We start from the raw sequence: 25,117 nt of genomic DNA on the forward strand, positions 1-25,117 counted from the left end.
TGTGTTAAAAATGGCAAAATTGAGGGGAAAAAAAGTCATAAAAAAACGGTTAAAATTCAGCAAAATTGGTGTAAAGTGGCAACAGTTTAATTTAAAAGATATTCTTAGTTTATTTAGGGCATCTTGCAACCCTCTCTCAGTGTCTCGCGACCCCCATGGGGGTCCCGACCCCAAGGTTGAAAACGGCTGCACTAGCTGATTTAATGGGTGTGAGCTCAGCTGCACTGCATGAACTAGAAGGGAGGCGGAAGCTTCAGGAAGGAGTAAGTCAGCTGAAAATGTCAGAGTAGACAGAGTAGACACGTCTGACTTTCCAGTTCTCCTCATTATAAGAAACTTTTTAAAACCTTTCAAATACCAGACCACCTGACAGAAAAAGAGTGTCCCAAAATTTGATAAAAATAGAACATGGAAACTTATTTGTTGATTTTTTTTATAAAAGCATACATGTTTAAGGTGAATCTTCTGTCATGTTAAAACCTGGATAAAAACGACCAATGAAATTTCTGTATCTTTTTATATTTTTGTATATTTTGTTGTTAATGATGGGGCTAATGTGAATCGGTGATTGCTTTTGTGCTTTGCTCTACAAAATAAAAATATGCATGAATAAATTACAAATGTCTGCATAAAGAAACACGTGAATACAGGAAAAACATTTTAGAGGCTAAGACGTTGTAAGGGCAGAACTAGCACTGTGTGATACATTTACTTTTAATTCCAATTTCATTTTGGCTCCCCACAATCCTTCAAAGAAAATAGATTAAGAGATTAAACGATTAGTTTTGGACATGCAGTGTTGCGCTCATTTTGTCCATATCTTTGGTCATGTGTAGTAAATAGAGAGCCCCCTCCACTCCTTTAAAGCTCAGCGAGGGTTCTGCCTATCCCACCGAAACAGCTCTTGCTTTATTTAATTTAGGAGCAGAGGACTCCGCAGCATGCACTTTTGAAGTTAGTTTGAAGGACCAGAGAGCCAGAAGAAGATGACAGAAACACAAAAGGTCAAATGGCTTCAGCCATATGGAGCAAGTCTGGTGTCTGTCCTGAAACAGTGCTGCAAAACATGCAGAATTATTGGTGGCTGCCCCTCAAGGAAGCACTCATGTTTTTATCCCTCATTGGAAATCCAAGCACAAGGTGGCACATATAATAATAGTATTTAATACCAATTATAATATGTGCAATAATGATGTTTGTCATGACTGAGCAGCCCTTTAAGGGACCTCCAGATCCCTTGTCCTCATCCAGACACATGCATGTTTCCCCCTTCAAACTGAAGCCAAACCTACTCCCTTATCCACAATGTCAGCCCCCAAAGGACATGCCTGACATAAAGGCACAACTTTCAGCTACCCTTGACTACTTCTCAGAGTTCTCGAATACTTGCATTTTCTTTTAGCATGCAAAAGTACCCTCTCTAATGCCCCTGTCTTTGATAAAACTGTTAAAGATCCCTCTTTAGGGCCCTCCAAGTGGACAAAATACTACAAAATCTAATATTTTGTCAACTTGGAGGCACTAAAGAGAACAACTGCCTTTTTAGCACCCTCCAAGTAGCCTTTATTTGGCTAGTCCACACTTAGTGGACAATATTTTAAAAAAGTTTCCCCTTAAGTGCCCTCCAAGTGGATGAAATGTAAAAAAAACTGCCCTCTTTAGTGCCCTCTAACTGTACAGAATTGACAATTTACCCTACTGATCCAATGTTTGACTAAATTCCATCTTTGGTTCCCCCTAAGTAGACAAAATGTTTTAAACTACCCTCCAAGTGGACAACCTTCGACAAAGTTCCCTCTAAAGTGCCCTATCAGTAGATGATATATGACTAAGTTCCCTCTAAAGTGCCCTTTCAGTAGACAATCTTTGACAAAGTTCCCTCTAAAGTGCCCTCCAAGTGAATCAAATGTTACAAACTGCACTCGAAGTGGACTTTTTTTTGGCAAATGCTCTCTAACTGGTTAAAATCAACTAATTGCCCTATTAGTTGCTGCTAAGTGGACAATCCTTGACAAAGTGCCCTCTAAAGTGCCATCTAAGTTGCCTATAAAAAGTACCTCTTTAATGCACTCTTAGAGGACAATATCTGAAGACGTTTCCTCCCAAGTACCGACTTAGTGGACAATATGCGCCAAAGTTCCCTAGTAAGTGCCTTCCAACTGGGCAAAGTTGTCATAGTTCCCTCTTCAGGGCCCTCCAAGTGGACAATGTTTGACAAAGTTCCCTCTTAAGTGTCATCTGAGTGGGTAATATTTGATAAAGGTTCCTCCTAATAGACAATTTTTGACAAAGTTTCCTTCCTAGCGTCCTCTAAGTGGACAATATTTGACAATGTGCCCTCGTAAGTGCACACCTCATGGACAAAATATGATGCTGTCCTTTTTAGCGCGCTCTCACTGGGTAATATTTGACAAAATGTCTTATAGAGATCCCCTCATAGTAAACAATGTTTGACAAAGTTGCCTCTTTAGTGCAGTCTTATTGGACAATATTTGACAAAGTGTCCCTTTAAGTTCCCTCTAAGAGGACAATGCTTGACAAAGCTCCTCTTAAGGGCCTGTTAAATTGTCAAATTGCCCTCTTTAATGCTTTCCAAGTTGACAAATTTGTAAAAAAACTGCCCTCTTTGGCGCCAACACTTGATCTTTAGTGACCTCTAGATAGGTAGAATTCAACAAAAGTGCCCTCCTGATTGACCCTTTAATGGACAGTAGGTTGTAATGTCTCCTCCAGGGCTTTCTACCAGTGGGCTTTTTGTGAAAAGTGACCACTCAGTGGACAGAAACTGAGGACACATGTCCTCCCAGAAAAAAACATTGCAATAAAGTGCCATAAGCTTCTCGGTATGAAGTTAATTTTTGCTAACATGCTCCCTTGTGTTTGTTGGGAGTTTCTAACTCCAGTGAATGCTGTAAATGAAGTTCTGACCTCAGATATCTACAGTCTGCCACATTGCAACTTCTGTGTTTAATCAGAACAGGTGTAGAATTTTTGGATGTCAGATTTTTTCTGTTCTGCCCAGAGTCAGAGAAAATGTTTCAGGTAGGAAAACAACTTAACAGGTTTGATCCTGTTTTCAATAATGTGTCCATTCTTTTGTTGCAGTGCCCGCCTGACACTCCCAAGAGCCGCCGTGCTGCAGAGAACGAGCTGATGGAGAACACCTTTGCTCAGGTAAAGTCACACAAATGTACATAAAGAAGGACAGTAATTCAGATTTATGATGCACAACATATCAGGATCACACCAGGATTTAGTCTTTATAAAATCCCTGAAGGGAACATTTACTTCAGTAACAAATTGAGGTGCAATGTTAATAACTTGTCCTGTTTGATTTATCACAGCATATGCTCCCCATCAGGCACAGACATAACACGTACAGACAAAGACAAGCATTTGGCTTCAGACACAAATTGTCTCAAACTCCTGCTGGCAACCAAACTCCTGCCTGCAGGACTCATACCAAATGGTTCAGTTGTTTTCCCCTGAATCTCTTCCTTGGGAAACGTGTTTTCCACTCTGCTGTGGATTTCGGCACTTCCGTAGTTCATTTCAGGGAACTCTTCTCTGGTAGCAATCGTTTAAGCTGTCCACACGCCGTGGTGAATGCTTGACAAATGGAGCCTCATGCAACACATGGGAGCTGTTATTCCCACAAATTTCCTCTGTGGGTTTTTTAGAGCTTCTTCAGCGCTGTTTGATACATGAAGTTCGTCCCGTGTAACGCAAAAAGCAATTTATTTGAGTTTCCACACCCGCCTGTGTCATCATTCATATTAATGGGATGTATATCCAATTATCTATTCATTAGGGCCTCGTGTTTGTCTTGTGAAGTGCTGGTGTTAACTTAGAGCTCTGGCAGACTTCAGGAAACAGTCATCAATCCTGTGGATGGGTTCATCCAGACACAGTTGTAATAACTCAGGAATGTCACCTCTCTGTTTTAATATCTCTCTCTTTTACCTGTCACTGTTTCCCCTCCGCTTTGTTATTCTCTGTTCCTGAATGACTCAGACAATATATATGTATTATTATCAGAGCTGGGCATACATTTGTAACTCTAATGATTCTTAGTTATCACTTTTTTAGCACTTTTTAACATGGATGTTACTAATCAGGGTTGAAAGTTTTCCATTATAGTTTTTCAAATCAAGTTTCTGTTAACATCATTGTTGAAGTACAGCCTCCAGGTACTTTTGAGACTTTATGGAACAACCAGTCAAAACGCCCCGAGTACTTTTACTGTGAAGGGGTGCTACACCTATATGGTGCTCAAAAAGTGTCAGGTGTCTAAGCAGACTCTTTAGTCCACGATGCAGTGGTTGTGGGATCAGTTCTTGGTCTTTGCACATGCCATTCACCATATTTCCTGTCTCTCTTCAGCTGTGCTATCAGATAAAGGCAGAAAAATGCCCCAAAAATAATATAGAAAAGAGGGAATCCATGGCTATAATGAAATGGGGACCCTTACCAATACAGCAGGATGAGCTTTTGTTTTTCTCTAAAAGTATTTGCTCACCTGCCTTGACTTGCATATGAACTTCAGTGACATCCCATTCTTGATCCGTAGGGTTTAATATGACATCGGTCCACCCTTTGCAGCTATAACAGCTTCAACTCTTCTGGGAAGGTTTTCCACAAGGTTTAGGAGTGTGTTTATGGGAATTTTTGACCATTCTTCCAGAAATGCACCTGTGAGGTCACACACATGGAAGCATGGAATTGTCCAAAATCTCTTGGTATGCTGAAGCATTCAGAGTTTATTTCACTGGAACTAAGGGGCCAAGCCCAGCTCCTGAAAAACAACCCCACACCATAATCCCCCCTCCACCAAACTTTACACTTGGCACAGTGCAGTCAGACAAGTACCGTTCCCCTGGCAACCGCCAAACCCAGACTTGTCCATCAGATTGCCAGATGGAGATGCATGATTTGTCACTCCAGAGAACGCGTCTCCACTGCTCTAGAGTCCAGTGGTGGCGTGCTTTACACCACTGCATCTGATGCTTTGCATTGCACTTGGTGATGTATGGCTTGGATGCAGCTGCTCGGCCATGGAAACCCATTCCATGAAGCTCTCTACCACTGTTCTTGAGCTAATGTGAAGGCCACATGAAGTTTGGAGGTCTGTAGTGATTGATTCTGCACAAAGTTGGTGACCTCTGCGCTCTACGCACCTCTGCATCCGCTGACCCCGCTCCGTCATTTTACGTGGCCTACCACTCCATGGTTGAGTTGTTGTCGTTCCCAATCGCTTCCACTTTGTTATAATACCACTGACAGTTGACTGTGGAATATTTGTGAGCGAGGAAATTTCACCACTGGACTTGTTGCACAGGTGGCATCCTATCACAGTACCACGCTGGAATTCACTGAGCTCCTGAGAGCGAGCCATTCTTTCACAAATGTTTGTAGAAACAGTCTGCATGCCTTGGTGCTCGATTTTATACACCTGTGGCCATGGAGGTGATTGGAACACCTGATTTCAATTATTTGGATGGGTGAGTGGATACATTTGGCAATATAACGTATCAACGTTATATGGACTTAGAACATGGACCAGTGCAACATTGCGCTGGTTAAACATTGGTATCGGATGGAATTGTTCCTGTTTACTAACATCAACCATTGTTCAAATGATGTAGAATGACCAGATATCAGTTTCTCTTGGTTATATGTTGTGTCCAATCATTTTCATGCTGCAGAATGGCAGAATGGCAGAGGACGTGACCAGTTAGACAAACTCTCAACTGTTTTTATGGTCAGGTATGTGAGAAAATGCTGGAATACAATGAGTTTAACAGCGATGGAGTGATGAAGGAGTCGTTGGTGACAGCAGCATTGGCTAAATCCCTGGTTCTGCAGTCAATGCATCTCTTATTGACATCATTTAAAGTTTTCATTGGTTTGTGGACTTAGATTTTAGAATGAAATGTGCCCACATCTGATCCATTTTCACAACTATCCTGTGTTTTCCCCCGTGACTATTTTTCAGTTCACAGATCCATGCTAATACATGCTTAGACAAAGCTGACTTGTTTTCGTCCTTATCCCTGTGCCAGCTCTGCACACAGTAAATGAACAGTTTAATCCAAGATTCCAGTGTGCAGGCCAGATGTTACTGAGCCATAGCACAGCTTTCATTACACTAAGCCCCAGTGAGTGACAGCATATGTGGAATGTGATGTGTTCTGTACGTGGAAACGGTGCTCTGTGTTATTTATAGTGAGTGAGCGGAGGGCAAACTGTGGTCATGGTGGAGTGTATGAGGTAGGGTCTGTGTGAGGAGTTAACTTCTTGTGGCTTCAAAGGGATTCTAGTGTCTCTCATCATTCTCTTGACATTTCCCTGGAGATTCTCTTTAGATTTCAGATCAGCATGGTCAGCAAACCAGTTTCTGGTAGTTTTGGTTTCACTGTGGGCAGGTGCAAAGTCCTGCTAGAAAACTAAACCAGTATTTCCATAAAGCTTCTCAGCAGGTGGAAGCATGAAGTGCTCTAATCTCCTGGTAGATGGCTGACAGCATTTACATGGATTTCCGTGCTTCTCTGATCTTCCTCCAGACTCTGGGATCTTGTCTTCCAAATGAAATTCAAAATATAGTTTAATCTGAAAACAGGACTTTAGACCACTAAGCAATGGTCCAGCTCTTTCTCCTTAGCCCAGGTGAGAAGCTGATGTTGTCTGTGATTCAGGATTGACTGGACGCTAGGAACACGCCACTTGTAGCCCATTTCCTGGACTCTTCCATGTGTGGTGGCTCTTGATGCACGGACTCAAGTCTCCGCCCACTTCTTGTGAAGCTCCCCTAAGTTCTTGACAGTCCTCTGAGGGCTGAGCTCATCTCTGTAGCTTGTGCTTCTTTTCTTACCACAGTTTTCCCTTCCAGTCAACTTTCAATGAGTATCCTTTGATACAGCCTCTGAGAACAGCCTGTCCTTTCAGCAGTGACCTTCTGCTTACCCTCCTTGTGGAGGATGACAGCGATCGTCTTCTGGACATTTGTCGAGGCAGCAGTCTTCCTCATGATTGCAGTTGTGTGCACTGAACCAGCGTGAGAGAATGAAGGCTCAGGAAACCTTTCCAAATGGGACTTTTCACAATAGAGAGGAATTTAGATTTTTCATGAGCTGTAAGCCATAATTATCAAGATAAAAACAAAGAAAGTCTTAAAGTATTTCCCTTTATATGGGATTAATCTAGAATTTATGGAAGATTACCCTTCTGAGGTAATGACAGGTCTCAACCTGTCATTACTTGACTGCTCTTGTCCAAAATTTCAAGCCATTCAACCCTATTGCAAACAAGAGTCTCAGGACACATGTAGGAGAGAGTAGAAAGATGTTAAACAAGAGAATAATGGAGAATGCAGGTTCAGCAGCCAGGCGTACCCATGGACTCTAAATGCAACTGTTTGTAATTGTGAAAATATTAAAAGGGAGGTGCATGTTATAGACCCTGTAAAGTGAAAATAAATCTGTTTTTAGGTTTGTTGTATAACAGGCCACTGTATAATGAACCCCTAAATCAAATTTCAGTCAGCTAGACATCTCTAAGTTTATGAAATTAAGCTTCACAATCATGAACAATGAGGCAGTAAAATCTGCTTTAGGATGGTGTGGGTGTGTCTGTTGAATGGGCTAAAGCCACGTCCACTCAGGAGAAATACAATCCTCTCAGATTTAAAAGATGTTACAATCTGAATGTCTTGGGCTTTTCTTAGGTCCATGTAGATGAGGGGCTCCAAGGACAAACAGTTGGAAAATACTGCTTTAAATGATCCATAGACCACTGTGGCTGATAGATTTGACAAATTTACCTCACAATGAACAAAAACAACATTCAACTGACTGTTAACTTCACGTAAAGGCAGTGACATCAGCTAACAACAGACTGGACTGAGATGAACTGCTCTGTGATTTTATATTGTAGTGTGAGAGGGGCGGGGTCACCCCCCACTGTGGGCTCATGACATCATGAGCCCACATATTAGCCCCGCCCACATGAAACCAAGCCAGGAAAGTGGTGAAAAACTTTCCAGCAGTCCAAATCCAGAATTCAGTAACATGTAGATCTCAGTGTTTTCACATGTTTACAGCAACCAGATTCTAACATAGCTAGTGTGTTTAGACAAAACTTTGGATTTTATTTTACAGGGTCTTTAAGACCCCTTGAACCCTAAGGTTCAGTGGCATTGGCAAACACAGTGTGAAATAATGCACTAATCATGAAAGAATACAGTGATGTTGCACATCAAATTAAACAGGAGAACCTGGGCTACACGACTATATAACCCTTTTTTACATGCCCCAAACACAACTCAAATGACACACTAAATGAATTAGGACATATCAAACTCAAACAAGATTACTAGTTGAGGTAAAAACTATCTGGCGAGATCAATACTGCACACAGAGAAGACAAAGGCACTGAAAGCCTTTTCATTACAAGAGGATTCCTTTCAACATGTCTGAACAGACCTGAATTGCTTTGCATTTATGACTTTCAGCTGTTTAAAAGACAGTTTCCACTCAAGCATTTTGTTCCAAAATTTAAAAAAAAAAACAAAAAAAAAAAACGTAAAATCTTGTCTCATTCTTGTGGAGCCAGTCTCGTCACACCCCTACTAGTCAAATGAACTGAAGATTTTTATGCTGGTCTCTCGTTGCCAGGCTTGGGTAGGGTCAGGTTGGAAGTTTGGGCCTAAGCTGGACCCCTGCCCTCTGGTTATTTTCCGGCTGGTTTTGTACTTAAAATTAAACCACATATTAGATGTTTGTAAAGGGAAAAGTTGGACCCTCCAAACTTAACTCCAAGGTATTAGAATCAAACCAAATGAGAATAGGTGTAGCAAAGCCTGGAGCAGACTGCCTTCTTGTTTCAGCGCTACCATAATTTAGTTTGAGTGAAGAGCTGGAACTGGCAGCTGTCTGAGGCTTATATTTAACCGACATATGAGACTCGTATTGATCCACTCATCTGAAACTTGGCAAGAAAGCAAACAAGGTTCTGTTCAGGCTTAAAAGCTTGGGAAAACATGTTATTCCACGCTGTCAGGGTTTATTTCAAGGCTCGTTGATCTTTATTCCAGCTAAATGATGACCAGAGTGAAATATTTCACCTCAGTTTCAGGGATTGTGAATGCTTTGGATCTCCACCATATCTTTAAATGAAGTTTGGCTGGTTCGAACAGTCTTTGTCTGAGTAAAGACTAAAAAAGTGAAAGTTTTTGCTTGCAAAAACAAAACCACATCTTCTGGTGGCGTTCGACTGCCTCTTTGCAGCTCGTTGAGTCAGGTTTGGTGCAGAGGTGTGTGTTTCCATTCGTGTCTGTGTTTGGGTCACAGCAGTTTCTGCCTTCCTGGTGTATGACAAATCTCACCCACACTGTTTCTTATCTTCCAACACAGAGAACATTTTTTCTCTCGCTTTCGACCCAGCTCCCAGCTGAAAGGTCATCTCATCCTCAGAGGACCCACGGGCGTCTTTGCCTCTTGTTTTTCCCTCTCTCAGTTTGTTTCTGCTTCAACTTTTTCCAAGTTAATGCCTTCTATCTTTCCTGAAACTCTTCCTTACTCCTCTCTTTTGGGCTTGCCACCTTCAGAATTGTTTGTGCCGTGCTTTCCAGTCTTTTCTTGCTTTTCTCGTCTGTTTGGAATTGTGCACAGCAGGGTCCGTCTCTTCATTTGCCTCTGGGCTCCTGAGGTACACTGTTTTTCATTCTCTCTCCTCATCTCCTTTCATCTATTTTCTTTTTTTTCCTAGAATAGAAAATAACTCTTAATGACCCATGTGTGAAACCAGTATGGCCTTTATTTCTCCTGTCTTTGTTGCGTATCTGATGCAATGGGGTGAAATAGCAGCAAGGTTTGAAGGGGCGCATTGCACATTCAACAGGAAAACAACAGCTTGCTGATGCCAAAGATGTCACATGATGTTGATATAATCGAGACTTTCAAATGCAATTGCTGCCATTCCTGGAAACATCCTCAAGAGATTTACTCACTATGAAGTGTAACAGAGCTGCCAGTGACGGGGAATATAAACTATAAAGGTTTCAGAAGAATTTTAAAATATGGATTTCTCGACAAAATGAAAGCAGAAAGAAGGGATAGAACGAGAAGTAGGTTACAGTCATACTAAAATAGAAAAAAAATGTTGGATGATATTTCTGTGAGGGGTCTTCAAAGTCATTGGATTATTTCAGCCAGTTTTGGTCATGAAACTGTCAGCATTCTCATTTTAACGTAGGCTAGATCCCATTTTGGACCCATGTGAAGCCAAAAATGGTAGTCGTATTTGGGTCATGGTGAAATATGGTGTTAACGTGGAAGAAAAGTACTGAAGTTTTTCTTTTTTATTTCTTCCAACAGGATATTTTTGCATCCAAGGATCTGGCAAAGAAAGTAAGTCTCCAAATTCACACCCACACTAATACACATTTGGTTTTATAGCATTTAATTTTAACACAGACTTGCTGAAGAAGTAAAGTTACCAAGATGGATGTTTGACTCAAACTTGTTCTAAAGCTGAGTCCAGAAATTTCCGGTAAAGATGGAAGTGGCTTTGAAATTCCAAAACTTGGAAGGTGTTCAAAAGTGATAATCTCATGATTAGAGGTGCTGAAATCAACTCCTGACAAAATTACAAATATAAATGCCCACAGTTGGGCAGTATTTATTTTTCTATTACCATCATACCCTCTACAAATTCTACTGGGGTGTATGGTATTACAGTCAGATGTTTTAAAAACACTTTATACAAGCACTTGTCTGCATGCACAGCGAGCAGAGGCCTCTACAACGCTTCATCTAATCCAGAGGTGTCAAACTCAGTCACAGCAGGGGCCGGATTCTGGATTCAGGTCTAACCTGGGGGCCTAACAGGGTCATCTTTTTAACCATAAACTGTCAACCTCATTTCACCAGTAATAATATATGAAAAAGAAAAAAAAATAGCACTGATGATAAATGATTCTGATGTTTAAAGTTTAAAAGATAAGTTTACAGGCTCACATCTGAGAAAAGTCAATTTATTAGTTCAAAAAGGTCAAAACATGAAATTGAAATTGAAAAATGTTTTTTAAAGGCAAATATATTAGAAAGAAAGTCAAATTCATGAGTTTTAAAGGTCAAAATATGAAATAAAATTTGTAATCATGAAATTAAAAGTCAAACTATGATTCAAAAATTTAAATTGTGAGTCTGAAAGGACAAACTATGGGATTATTAAGTCAAAGTTTGGAGTTGAAAAATTTGAGATAAAACAAAAAATAATTGGTTAAAAAGGTCAAAATATGACCTAAAAATGAGAATTCTGTATCTTTAAGTTTAAGATATCATATAAGAAGTCAAAATTATGAGTTGAAATGTTCAAAGTACAAAATAAAAAGTCAAAATCCCGAGTTTGGGCCCTAATTGTGAGATGCTAAATTGAAAATGTGAAATTTAAACACAAATTAATTTCTTTTCCCACATTCCTGACTTCTTATCTAAATATTTTTACTCCTTACTTTTTCAGATTTTAACTTAACAAGGATATTTTAAATCATCAAGGATAAGTTCACATTTTTATACTTGAGAAAATCTGCAGACCTCAGACTGATGGGCCTGTTAAAACAGAAATATGAGATCATCCGGATTTACCTGTTCCATGGGCCGGATTTGGCCCCCGGGCCTTGAGTTTGACACCCCTGATCTAATCCTTTAGACTAATCTTTTGGCCAAAAGTGGCAACAATTGGCTGAAAGTGGCAACAATTGGCTGAAAGTAGTAAAAGAGTAACCATGACATTTGGTGACTTTATGTGGAATGCATCTGCACTAACAAATGTGAAAAATTTGAGGGGCCTCTTGGTTTTGTTTTGTTCTTCATTAAAACGAAGAACAAACTTCCATTTGCATTCCCTTTACTCATCATAAGAGCCATCAGCATTTTTCCCTGACTTTGCACTGAAGCAGCAGACTCCACGCATCTTTAGGCCGTCCATGAGTTTCCACAGTATACCCAAAGGCGCTGAAGTTAGGATCAACTTCAGTCTCTCTTAATGTCGGCACCAGAGCAACACATCGAACCGATCAGTGGCAGTGGTGGGAGGACTTAAAGAGCTGAGCAAATGGTCACATCCCTCCAGCTCCAGCACCCATAGGTGAAGGTGCATGAACTCAGCCTCACGGGCCAGTTTAAGGTCTTCCATATCAACCCAAGTCTGGAAAAGAGCAACCAGATCAGTGGGAACCTGTGTGGCTGTGGCAGCCTCTGCTCCCACTTCCACCCGTCCTCTTGATTATTCCAATTCCAAAAAAGTTGGGATGCTTTGTGCGTAAGGCCCTGTCCCTACTTTTTTTGAGATGGCCAAATTCAAAATGAGCTGAAGTTTTTAATGAAACAGAAAAATGTCTGGTGTGTTTTTTGTTCTACTGTGAGTAAAATATGGATTTCTGAGATATCCACATCATTTCTTTATGTTCTTATTCACAATTTAAAACTAAACTTTTATGGAATTGTGGCTGTAAAAAGAGGAATAAACTCAAAAATTAATGACTGAGACCACAGAAAGTCTTCAACACTTGCTCTAAGTTTGGAGGCTGAGAAAGAACATCAGTGCTGCTGTGACTGTTTGAGTTCTCACCTCTGCCAGCTCCACTTCGTCAGCCAATCAGACACTTCCACCTGGGTAACAAAGATCCTCTAACACATGACAAACAGCACACTCGCTCACTCAAACACAAAACAAAATACTGAGTTTTGCAACAGCTAAGAACTTACAACAATGCAACACAAGGAATAACAAAGACGTTACTCAACCTGATTAACTTTACATTATTGGGCTCACAGGACTTGGGAATAAGCTCAAGCATGGATGATTTTCAGGTGGTGAAAACTGCAGAACAGAACAGAATTGCAGGGGTTCTCAACCTTTTCAGCCTGGGACCCCCAAAATAAAGGTGTCAGAGACTGGGGACCCCCATTGTACCTGAAGGTGGTTGAACACAGCCATGAACATTCAAGAATAGTCATGTGCAGACAAGGCCGCCCATTAGGGGGGATAAAGGGGGAGGTTTCTGGGACCCAGCCAAACTGGGGGCCCATGGAGGTCAGCAAAATCATGGTCTGTTGGGAGATAAGCTGTGAAAACAATATTTTATATTTGACCTAAATAATAACCACTCTTTTTGGAGGAACAAATATCTCTTTCTATTCATTTGTGTAGTCAATAGCCTTCTTAAAATGAAAATAACTTTTGTTAAATACGGTGCCTAACAAATTTATTAGACCACCTGTCATATTTGGACTCTTTCATTTTCAGTGAGCTCTCCATGTTTTCCCATTTTGAACAGGAATGAGGAATTTCAAACTGAATTCACCCAAATTTGAGCCGGCTCACTGGGCTTCTCTGAGAAGTCAGAAAATAATCAAGCATAACATTCAACCACTAAAACTCATTTTTCTGTTCAGGAATGCGAGTAAATAACTAAAATTTGACATATTAATCAAGAAATATTAATGTGCTTTACTATTTTTCAGTTTTTTTGTAAATCAGTAAATTTGAAAATTCATGGATAACAATAATAATTATATTTTAGCATTAAAAATATCATTTGGGTTAAAGAGCTTCTACATATTGGTGTATTAACCATTGCAGAAACATAAAAAATGATTTTGGTAATTACCAATGCTGTTAATTTAGGGCACCTGTGGCATTTAACCTTACTTTGGGTGGTGGTCTAATAAATTTGTTAAGCACTGTACATATTGTAAATGGGTGAAAAATTGCTGAAATTAGTGAATAATGGCAAAAATGGTGAAAAAAGTTGGTGAAATTGGATTTTTAAAGAACATAAATGGGTTAAAAGTGGCAAAAATCAGAAAGATGTGGCAAAAAAAATAACCAGAAATTGATAAAATTGGCAAGAATGGGCACAAAAATTGGTAAACATGGATTAAAAAGTGGCTGAAATGGCTTTTAAGTGCAAAAATTTGAGGGAAATTAAGTGGACTTGGATGAAAAGTTGATATAAACTGGCAAAAATAGTGTAGCTGTGGTTAAAATGGGCAAAAAGGAGTGTAAAAAGTGGTTAATTGTGACAATAATGAGGCCAAAAAAGTGGCACGAATTGGTTTAGAAGTGACAAAAACAGGCCAAAAAAAACGGTGGGAAGGGTATAAAATTGATTAATGTGCTAATAAAGGCAAAATTGGTGTTTAAAAGTAATGAAAAAGGGTTCAAATTTGCAAAAATAGGTGTAAAGTGGCAACAGTGTAATTTAAAAAATATTCTTAGTTTTTTTTTTAAGGCATCTGGTGACCCCCTCTCAGTGTCTCGCGACCCACAATGGGGTCCCGACCCCAAGGTTGAGAACTACTGCCCTGTGGAACCTGGTTTTGATCCCCATCCCTGTACACAAGTCAGGATAATGATATATTGTTGTACTGACATTTTTCCCCACCCTACTGCTCACTAATCCCCTGTCTACTCAGCTTTTTAATCCGTTTCATTCTAATAGTGTCCAAAAAAGCAACAAAATGAATGGAATTAAGATACTTCCACCATTTATGTGCCAGGAAACTCAAATAGGACAAAATATGCAGGTCAGATGAGCATGTGTGGTGAGCATGGAGCTAGAAAAATAAAAATATCTCTCTCTCCTCCCCCTCCCTCACACGTAAGCAGCTTGCTGACTGACCGAGGACTGATTTACACCTCATTATGCTCCGAGGTCTCAGTCGGGAGTTGTGCTGCCTATTAATTTTGTCATTCACCTACAATAGGAGAGTTGTGTTCACAAATAGAATACAGAACTCCAGACGCTTCATTATGTCGCTCCTGCGTGTGCTTACTAAAGCAGCTGGTCGCCTCCCCTGACTTCTGCAATGTAGGTTATTGCTTGGGTTGGAGCGCGCAGCCTGCCCTGCCACACGGGGCAAACACTTGTAAAGAAACAAGAGGCACTTCTCTCCAGTTCTGTGGGTTTAATTAGGTCAAAAACAAAGGTGATGGGGCTATTTTAACTGAGAAAAGGAGCCTGATGCCCAGAGGGATCTGATTGTAATGCAACCTGGTATCATGCTCTTAAACATATCTGCCAGACAGTCCTTTTGCATTAATAGCATGGCAATAAAAGGTGTGAATACAAGGAAGATACGGCTTCTCTCTGCACTCCTAAAGCTCACTCGGAAGCCAATTTTCATCACAGCTTTCATGTCCTGCTGCTTCAGCTATTCCTCTACAGCTTGTTCCTGCTACATCAGTGGATTCTCTGTTGTGTGAGTCAAAAGGCTCAGCTCCAACAATCAGCAGGCGTTAACACGAAGGGCTACTCCAGACCTGACCCTCTTCTACCCATCGTGCATACGAGAAAGTGGCACTTACACACAAATATCCACACGTATGGATCAATTTGGAGTATTTTGGAGAGGCTGTTGCTAATTTATGTGTATACTGATACTTCATTAGTGTGTGCTGGGTCTTGCCCTTGTTCTGTCAGTGCCTGCAAGCTAGAGAGGCTATGCCAAAATATGAGCCCAATGGGAGGTTTAATACCAAAGAACAAGGCTCGCACACAGGAAGCTAAAGCCATAAATCCCGCCTGTCTTTGGAGACGTGTAAGTCCATAAATGAGCATTGCTTTTGGCACACCTAATGCAGAATTACTGCCAGTGTACTGAGACTTGGAAGTCAAAAACAGCCTTTTTATGTGAGTTTTTACTATTTAATACTCAGATTCTTACTCTAAAATCAGAGATAGTTTCCCCAGCCCTACAGAGAGTGTAAAAAAACAACTGGGTGTAATGGAGCATTTAGCAGCTTACAAACTGGGAGCAGAAAGAGTTCAACAAAGTGCTCAAAGGTGAATGAATTCTGGATACAAATTTGTGAAGTGACCGTAAAAATGGCTTCAAATGAGAACTAAGTCTGCTGGGTGTGCTGTCGGCAACAGTTCTCTGAATTAAACCTTAAAGTATACAGATATTGTGTTTACAGCTTGTTTTGCTGTACCCAGGTGGATTGAAAAAGATGCACAGATTTAAAGAACTAATGCTAACACCATATGGCATGTATGAAACTGATAAAACCTTAGAAAAACCTTTGTTTTCAGCATGTTTAACTCCCTAGAGATGATGAATTTTAATGCAAACAGGCAGTCGATCGGTTGTACTGTAGGGATTTAATATATATAAAACAAGATCTCACATGTATGAAAACTTAATTTAATGCCGTAAGGCAGCAATACACATTTTGCTGTTTACCATGAGAAAGCAAAGTGTAGAGATGCTGCTATAGGATATCAAGGATAACATAAACTCTGCGCCCCTGCAACATTACAACGGAGTGCATTACATTGTGTGGGAGGGATTAGTGGGGCTTAAGCAGCACGACTTTTATCCTGTTTAAGGTGTGCAAAAAAATCTTGAGAATCTTCAAAAAAAGTACAGAGAGTGAGGACGCTTTTCTTCACATTAGACTTCAAAGTTCCTGTTAGGAGTTTTTGCTTGTTATTAGACAGGCTCAGAGCAACACTGATCTCTCTTTTACACGGTTTAGATGATGCATAACAGGGATTTATGTCTGTTTTAGTCTTTTAGAAACCAAGTGGTCATTTTTTATGCTTCGTGTGCACCTCAATCTGTACTGACAACAGTTTGATTTCTGATGTGCAGATTGCATATAGAGGTGGTCTGGCATGGCTTCATCTTGATTGGATTGGTCCTATAGATCAGGGGTTCCCAAACTTTTCAGCTCGTGACCCCCCAAAAAACGGCATCAGAGATCGGGGACCCCCACCTTCCCTTTAGGGGCATAAAGCGCATGATGTTGCACAAAGCAACTTGCTTTTTAGGTACTTTTTACCACTTTTACTTAGATTTAAGCACAAATATCACTAAAATAATCACATTTTTATTTTAAATGGTACTCATGGTGACAACTTCTTTTATAATAATATACTAAAGTATGATTTTAAATCATATTAAATTTTGGAAAGCATTCCGTGACCCCCTTTCACTGTCTTGCGACCCCCCTGGGGGTCCTGACCCCCACTTTGGGAACCACTGCTATAGATGAAAGATAATGACATTATTGGTTACATTACTGGTTAGCTGACGTGATCTGTGGTATTCTACCAGTAAACAAAAAGTGTTTACAAGTGCATTTAAAACATTATATCATATAAAAGTTTATTTTTTTCCCATATTTTACTCTAAAAAGTTACTTTATAAATTATACATTCATCTCACACAAATTTAGATATTTTTCTTTGTTTTAATGTTGATGATTACAGCTTACAGTTTACAAAAATTGAAAATTCCCTATCTCAGAACATTAGAATAATGTGGAAAAGTCCAGTTTGCAAAGGTTTGCCGATCCTTCATTCTCTCACTCTGGTTCAGAGTGACAAATGTCCAGAAGACAATCATTGACACCCTCCACAAGGAGGGTAAGCCACAGAAGGTCACTGCTAAGGGGAGGCTGTTCTCAGAGGCTGTATCAAAACATATTAATGTAAAGCTGACTGAAAAGTATGGTAAGAAAAGAAGCACAAGCAGCAGGGATGAGCTCAGCCTCCAGAGGATTCAACAATTTACAGGGGCCTTCACAAGGAGTGGACTGAGGCTGGAGTCAGTGGATCAAGAGCCACCACACAAAAGGGTCCAGGAAATGGACTACAAGTGTCTCATTCTTAACTTCCAGCCAATCCTGAACCACAGTCCTGTTTTCAAGATGAAAGTTTCATCTGGAAATCAAGGTTCTGGAGTCTGAAGGAAGATCGGAGAGACACAGAATCCAAGGTGCTTGAAGTCCTGTTTTTTCAGTCTCCACAGTCAGTGATGGTTTGGGGTGTCATACCGTCTACTGCTCCACTGGTCTTTATCAAGTCCAGAGTCAACCCTGTCAGCTGCCTACAAGGAGATTTTAGAGACCTTCATGCTTCCTTCTGCTGAGAAGCTTTATGGAGATACTGATTTACTTTTCCAGCAGGACTTGGCACCTGCCCACAGTGAAGCCAGAACTACCAGGAACTGGTTTGCGGACTGTGGTGTTTCTGTGCTTGATTGGCTGGCCAACTGGCCTGCTTCATAATAACCTAGCAGTGCCACGGACTGATTGCCTCCATGCCAAAGTGCATAGATGCAGTAATTTGTGCAAAAGGAGCCCTGACCAATTACTGAGGGCGCAAATGAGCATAATTTACATTTTTGAGATTGTGTTTTTTTCATGAACTGTAATCTTTTATCATCAACATTAAAACTTGAAATATTTCACTTTGTGTTAGATGAATCTAAAATTTATTGAAGTCTAACTTTCTGGACTAAAATCGCAGGAAAAAATGAACTTTTACATGATCTTTAAATTTTTTGAGATGCACCTGTGTGTGTTTCCAGCCAAGCTCAGAGTGATAGGAATAAGTGCTCTTTTGCTTGTTTGACTCAGCTCACTTTAAGAGACGATCTTTTGTCTTCCAAACTTCATTTGGTAGTATTTTGCCTTTTTTTATGTTTTTTAAACAGCAAAGAGAAAGTAACCCATTGCTCAAACAGGAACCAGCCTTCTCTATTGACAACAGAAGCCAGCTCCTGGATCGGGCTCTTTGTGAACAACACCTCATGACTTTAAATCTTGAGTTGTCATTTTAATCTAACCAGCACACCACATTTGCAAAATAGCACATTATGTCCTTGTAAAGTGGATTTATGAGGGAAGAAAATGTGTTTCAGCCTTTTAGCGTGTGATTAATTCTTATTGCCAGTGCATTTCTTGCACACAGTGGGGAAAGACACCAAGCCATGTAAAGGGTGTCATGGAAATGATGTACACGCTGTTGTTTGCACAAGTGAGTTCTGACATTTTGTTTAAGTATGGATGCACATCATTAAAGGTGGTCTCTTGGTATTAAATGCCCAAAATGGATTGCTATTCTGTAATAATGCATTGTCAAAGCAGCCCCTTAGTGAGTGCCAGACACTAAAAGATTTTTTAAAATCTTAAGCAGTTTTTGAAAATACAGTGAGGAACGATTCACCACACATTCCTTTATTTCTTATAAAGAGGTGATTATTTCAGCCTCTTCTCCTGTTGTGCACTGCAGGGAATGTATTCATGTGAAGTAATACATTATTTCACATTAACAGGTACTTAAATGTGTTCAATATCATTGCCTTTGCAGCATATTTGTTGCATTTGTCAGCTGATTAATTTATTACAATAATGTAAATCCATAAAGTCAAACCTTAAAAAGGAAAACATTTATTTATACTTGCAAAATTATTAATTATGAATAAAATGTGTGGGTGTAGGTAAGAAAAGTTTTTACCATAGACCAGTCGGTGAAAAATCAATCAAATCTAAAACCTTTACTGCTGAGGATGCTACAGGACAGGAGGTGTTACGGTTTAACTGGTTACCATGGTAGCTGGTGATTTTCCTGCTAAATGTGTCATTGGTTTTTCTACTTACATTTTTAAAGCAATGAACATTTCCCATTATGTCTAAAATATGTTCAGGAGTTATGATTTCACTGAAAACTAAACAAAGGGACTCTTAATGTTTTCGATGGGCCATGTTATTAAGACAAGGATGGACACTTTGACCAAGCGGCAACCTCCAATCCTGAAAAATGAAGCCAGTGCCAAAATGCAAAAAATAGTGTGTGTGTACACCTGAGCCTGGCTGAGCACCAGAAGTCAAGTACACAACACATGTTAAAAAGCTCTTTTTTACACTAGAAATAAACTGGTTTACAGCCTGGTTCAATAAACGAAACGTGCCTCATCAGCTAATGTCTTCATGTCATGATGTGACCTCCTGAAGTAGACTATGCTACTGTAGTTAGCACGCTTAGTGTGCATGCCAGGTCAGTTTTCCTCTAAGCTAAGATTGAAAAATCCACAGTGAGTCTTAAAACTTTTTTTTTTTTTTTGTAAAACAGTACAGGCTGAGTAACCCATGGCTCCATAAACAATGCAGACAGTTTGTCAGTGTGTCAATTTTTTTCAGCACCTCTACACAAAACCTTGCTTAGTCAAATGTGATTTTAGAGTAAACAGGCTACATTTGACTAGCTGTTAGCTACCTGCTACATGCACTGTGATAGTAACTCTGGTCCAGCAACTTCATTTGTCAATTCAATAGTTGTATGTTTAGCAGAAAATGTTGTATAAACACTTTAATTGCCAAAATCTACAAACTGGTCCTCAATTTCTGACATCCATCTTCTCGTTTACTTTCACTGCCATGGCTGCATTTGTTGTGCTTCCTCCTTCAGGCAGCTCTCTTTGTGATTGGCTAGCATTTTAGAGTCATAGACAAAAGTATTGGCACCCCTGGAATTTTTCCAGAAAATACACCATTTCTCCCAGAAATTGTTGCAATTACAAATGTTTTTGGTATACATGTGTTTATTGCCTTCATTTGCATTGGAACAACGCAAAAAATCTGAAGAAAAAAGCCAAAATTGACATAATTTTACACAAAACTCAAAAATGGGCTCGACAAAATTATTGGCATCCTTTTACAACTGTGGGTAAATCACTTTATTTCAAGCATGTGATGCTCATTCAAACTCACCTGTGGCAGTAACAGGTGCTGGCAATCTAGAAATCACACCTGAAGCCAGTTAGACTGTCTAAAAGTTGACTCAACCTTTGTGTTTTGTGCCTGTGTGTGTCACACCAAGCATGGAGGAGAGAAAGAAGGGCCAATGATTGTCTGAGGACTTAGGAAGGAAGGAAGGAAGGAAGGAAGGAAGGAAGGAAGAGAAAAATTGGCAACAGAATGCAACGCAGGATAGTTGGAATGGTGGATAAACATCCTCAGTCAACTTCCACACAAATTCAGGCTGTCCTGCAGACTCAGGGTGCAAAAGTGTCAGCTCGAACCATACGTGGTCATCTGAATGAGATGCAGTGCTATGGCAGGAGACCAAGGAGAACCCCACTGCTGACAAAGAGACATAAAAAAAGCCAGACTGGAGTTTGCAAAAATGTACCTGAGTAAGCCTCAATCCTTCTGGGAGAACATTTTGTGGACAGATGAGACTAAGGTAGAGCTTTTTGGAAAAGCACGTCATTCTACTGTTTACAGAAAACAGAATGAGGCCTACAGAGAAAAGAACACAGTACCTACAGTCAAACATGGTGGAGGTTCAAGGATGTTTTGGGGTTGTTTTGCTGCCTCTGGCACTGGGTGCCTTGACTGTGTACAAGGAATCATGAAATCTGGAGGCTATCAAAACATTTTGGGCCGCAATACAGGGCCTAGTGCCAGAAAGCTGGGTCTGCGTCAGAGGTCATGGGTGTTTCAGCAGGACAATGACCCCAAACATACCTCAAAAAACACCAAGAAATGGTTGGAGACAAAGCTGGAGAGTTTTGATGTGGCCAGCAATGAGTCTTGATCTAAATCCCATTGAACACCTATGAAGAGATCTCAAAACTGCTGTTGCAAGAAGCACCCTTCAAATCTGAGACCTGGAGCAGTTTGCAAAAGAAGAGTGGTCCAAAATTCCAGTTGAGAGGTGTAAGAAGCTTGTTGATGGTTATAGGAAGAGATTGGTTTCAGTTATTTTTTTCCAAGGCTGGGCAACCAAATATAAAGTTGAGGGTGCCCAGCCCATTTTTGAGTTTTGTGTAAAATTATGTCAATTTTAGCTTTTTTCTTCAGATTTTTTGTGTTGTTCCAATGCAGATAAAGGCAATAAACATGTGTATACCAAAAAATTTGTATTTGCAACAATTTCTGGAAGAAATGGTGTATTTTCTGGAAAAATTCCAGGGGTGCCAATACTTTCGTCCATGACTGTATTCCACATTATCCTGCTCATGTGTGCTTGGAAGTCCTTGGTGGCTGTCCACACAGGAAGGATTTCTGATCATAATCATTGAACATAATTTATAGTTACGGTGTTAGTTAAAAGTATCTCTGATCGTCCTCTGCTCTGAGGAGATTAAGCTGATGGTTCTGCCATTTATTTGGAAGTGAGGAATCGTGCCACAAAACAATACAGTCAAGTGACCTTCGTTGATTTAACCACTATCATTAATGTTAATTTGATTTGGGTCTGTTCCGTCTTTACAAAACATTTTTTGGATTTCATCATTAAACCCTAGTCTTATGGGAGAAGTAGACACTAAATGGGTGAAATTGCACCATTTTTAGTGCCATTTCATTATACAAACAGACTTTCTGTAGTTCTTTTACAACAGTCCAACTTTATCATTTCATTTGAATGCAGAAAATAAACACCAAAGACGAGGCTGCTGAGGTTTTAAATGGAACTAAATGAGGACTTGACTAAATCCACGTTCAGACAGGAGCTTGGAAACACTGACTTGCCACTGCAGCCGCTCGAGCCAGCCATTGATAGATTTGCAGCTTGTCGGGGAAGGGTTGGGGAGAGGGGGAGAATTACACATTGTCTCTGTGCTGTTACTCGCTCCCTTTGGTTGCCTCGGCAGGCTCGTAGTCACTGCTTCAGCGTGTGCAAACTTTCTGGTGTGTGAAAGCGAGACTCCCACAAGCATCGGGTGGGGGATTTCGGCTTTAATTACTTGCATCCACAAAAAAAAAAAAAAAATTGCTTCCGTTATTTATAACAGTTATCCTTATTTGGAGTGTGTATGAGATTGTGTTGGAGTGTGTGTGCCCTCCTGTGAGTAGCAGCTGGTCTTCTCACTCCTTGCTGTGGGAATCAGACATTCCTATTGATCTGTCTCCCATGGGACATGTGGGTGCATGGTTGTGTGTGCTTTCTTGCCCACCTCACATCCTTTTTCACTGCATACTGTTGCAGCTTAAGCTTCAGCACAGTTTAGTTTGATGTTGCAGTGCCACCATCTGGCAGCTTCTAGAATTACAACGCCCTTAAAAACCATTTAGCTCCAACAAAAAGCTCCTCATGTGAATTTCTGATATAGTACGATAATAATTCTCTTCTTCATGTGTTTCCGGCTATAGTGTGCTGGTTGTTTACTTCCAAAAGTGGGAGAAAATGTAAGGATCAGTGATCTTTACTTTCACTTCTTTCCACTGGAACATGTAAATACAGATCGTCTAATCATGTGTTTGTCTTTCAGGCTGTAAATCTGGGTGGAATTATTGGCTTTAAAGGTGAAAAAGGCGACCGGGTGAGTATTTGAAAGCCATGTACACACAACATAAGTGAGGCTAATGTCAGGGAATGTGTGATGTCATTACATGTGCCTGGACAGGCCTAACACTGAACAATGCACACTCAAACCTGCACACTTTTATGTCGATGTACTGTAAAATGAAGCTGGCTGTGAACCAAAACACCACGCAGCTGATATGCATTCTTCAGAGCTCACCCACAAGTAATCATTCCTCCCTCTCTTCATCTTAGGGTGATGACTGTTCTGGCACCCATTCAGGCCCTGTAAGTACTTTTTCCATCATCTCTGTATTGCAAAGTTTCTTCTTCTTCTCAGTAAAAGTGTTGTCTTATAATTTGGCATGCTGCAAAACAAAATGCTGAAATCTAGCCAAAAATAGCCTGTGATGATTCATGCCAACTGTGTGTCTCCAACCTCAGTGCTCAACAGGACCTAAGGGCCAGAAGGGAGAGCCGGTGAGTGCCAATCTTCTGCTACAGGTTACACATCCCTCCGCATCCGAACCCTGCTAACCCCATCAGTGATTTGGTTTGATCTTCATTCAAAGCCTTATTTTCAAGCTTCCAGGCTCATCATTAATGATGCAAGGGGAATGAGGATGTGCCTTTTATGCATGTTTACATGTCTAAAATTCTAATGTATCACGCTCATATAGTGGTGGAGGGTAAAGCAGTATCAACACAGTGCTTGGTCAAATTTGAATGGATTTTTTTCAACACTGTCAGCTGTCTGGAGCATAACCAGTGCCACTGTGAGTGTAGCAGCAGCAGCTCAGCCTGAGGACAGTCATCAGCAGGTTTCGTTCTGTCACCAAAGAGCAGCCATGAGCCAAACCTCACCTGTTTGTGTCAGTGTAATTAAAATGACACAGTAATGAGGTTAACATGTGTCCTTTTCTTTCCAAGTCTGATGTTTGTAATAGGAGCTACATGCAGAGAGTGTGCTCGGTTTGCACAGCGTCTCCATCAGGCTGTCTGGGGCGTAAACATAGGCTGTGAGCCGCAATGGATTGACACAGTTCGTCTTGAGCCTAGCATTCTGAAACAATGATTTTAAGTAGCTATCTATGGCATTAAACAAGGTTAGAGAAACAGCTGTAAACACAGTTGCTCTGTACACTCACTTGTACATCTGCTAAAGCAATCAAAAACATGCTATTTTCGAAACATACTTCACAATAAAAGCCCATAGATGTTATTTTGCTTGAGTGCTTTTATTGTGAACACCTAAGTCATGAAATGCTGTGTTGTCAGTAGCAACTTGACGCTAACTAGGGATGCACCGCTCCACTTTTTTCAGTTCCAATCCGATTCTGATGAATATGTGCCGATACTGATACTGATACTGATTTTATATATATATATATATATATATATATATATATATATATATATATATATATATATATATATATATATTTTTTTTTTTTTTTTTTTTACAGTTATTATTGTTGTTGGTATAATGTGTGAGGTTACATGAGGCTGTAGTAAACCACCCAGCTCCTCTTATTAAAAAGCAAAAAAATGCAAAAATGAATTGAATTTAAATGTATTCCAAACAAATTTATTTGAACTGCTACTAAAAAATAAATATCAACATTATGCAAAAAACAACAACTGAGTAAGTTATAAATCCCTGTCTATAATGTTCTTTAATGAACCCCCCGCCACTAGAGACCGCTGTAGCTTCAGTTAATATCTCAGCCTTCCACTCTGACCCTTCACAGGATGTAATGAGAAGGTCGGCAGTGGCTTACCTGTTAGCATATCGTAAGAAGACCATGGTACGGCAGTTTTCCAAAGAAGTAAATTGAAATAAAGTGGTATGTGGGCTGTTGAGGGTTAAGCTCACGTATGACTACTTACTGAAGTGAAAGGAGGAACGAAGGTTAATATCAAAGCACGATATTAATCTGCAAAGAGGAACGAAGGTTATCAGGCTAACGTCACACCCACTCTTCTTTGTGTTCTCTCATCTTTAGACTAGTT

The 25,117-nt window shown here is 40.1% G+C and overlaps 1 protein-coding gene across 4 annotated transcripts in view; it reads left to right on the forward strand.

The window, feature by feature from the left end:
* The window catches only part of col16a1 (collagen, type XVI, alpha 1), a 169,189-nt gene that overhangs the window by 75,151 nt on the left and 68,921 nt on the right, over positions 1-25,117 (forward strand). For 3 of the 4 annotated variants that reach the window (XM_041808222.1, XM_041808224.1, XM_041808225.1), the window contains exons 8-13: positions 3,106-3,174; positions 10,374-10,406; positions 22,954-22,989; positions 23,073-23,123; positions 23,360-23,392; positions 23,549-23,584. In XM_041808222.1, coding sequence (XP_041664156.1) covers positions 3,106-3,174; positions 10,374-10,406; positions 22,954-22,989; positions 23,073-23,123; positions 23,360-23,392; positions 23,549-23,584 — 258 coding nt within the window. The remainder of the gene's footprint in view (positions 1-3,105; positions 3,175-10,373; positions 10,407-22,953; positions 22,990-23,072; positions 23,124-23,359; positions 23,393-23,548; positions 23,585-25,117) is intronic. The other variant, XM_041808223.1, reaches the window with a different exon arrangement.

The sequence above is a fragment of the Cheilinus undulatus genome, linkage group 16 (assembly GCF_018320785.1).
Source record: "Cheilinus undulatus linkage group 16, ASM1832078v1, whole genome shotgun sequence".
Classification (NCBI taxonomy): Eukaryota; Metazoa; Chordata; class Actinopteri; order Labriformes; family Labridae; genus Cheilinus; species Cheilinus undulatus.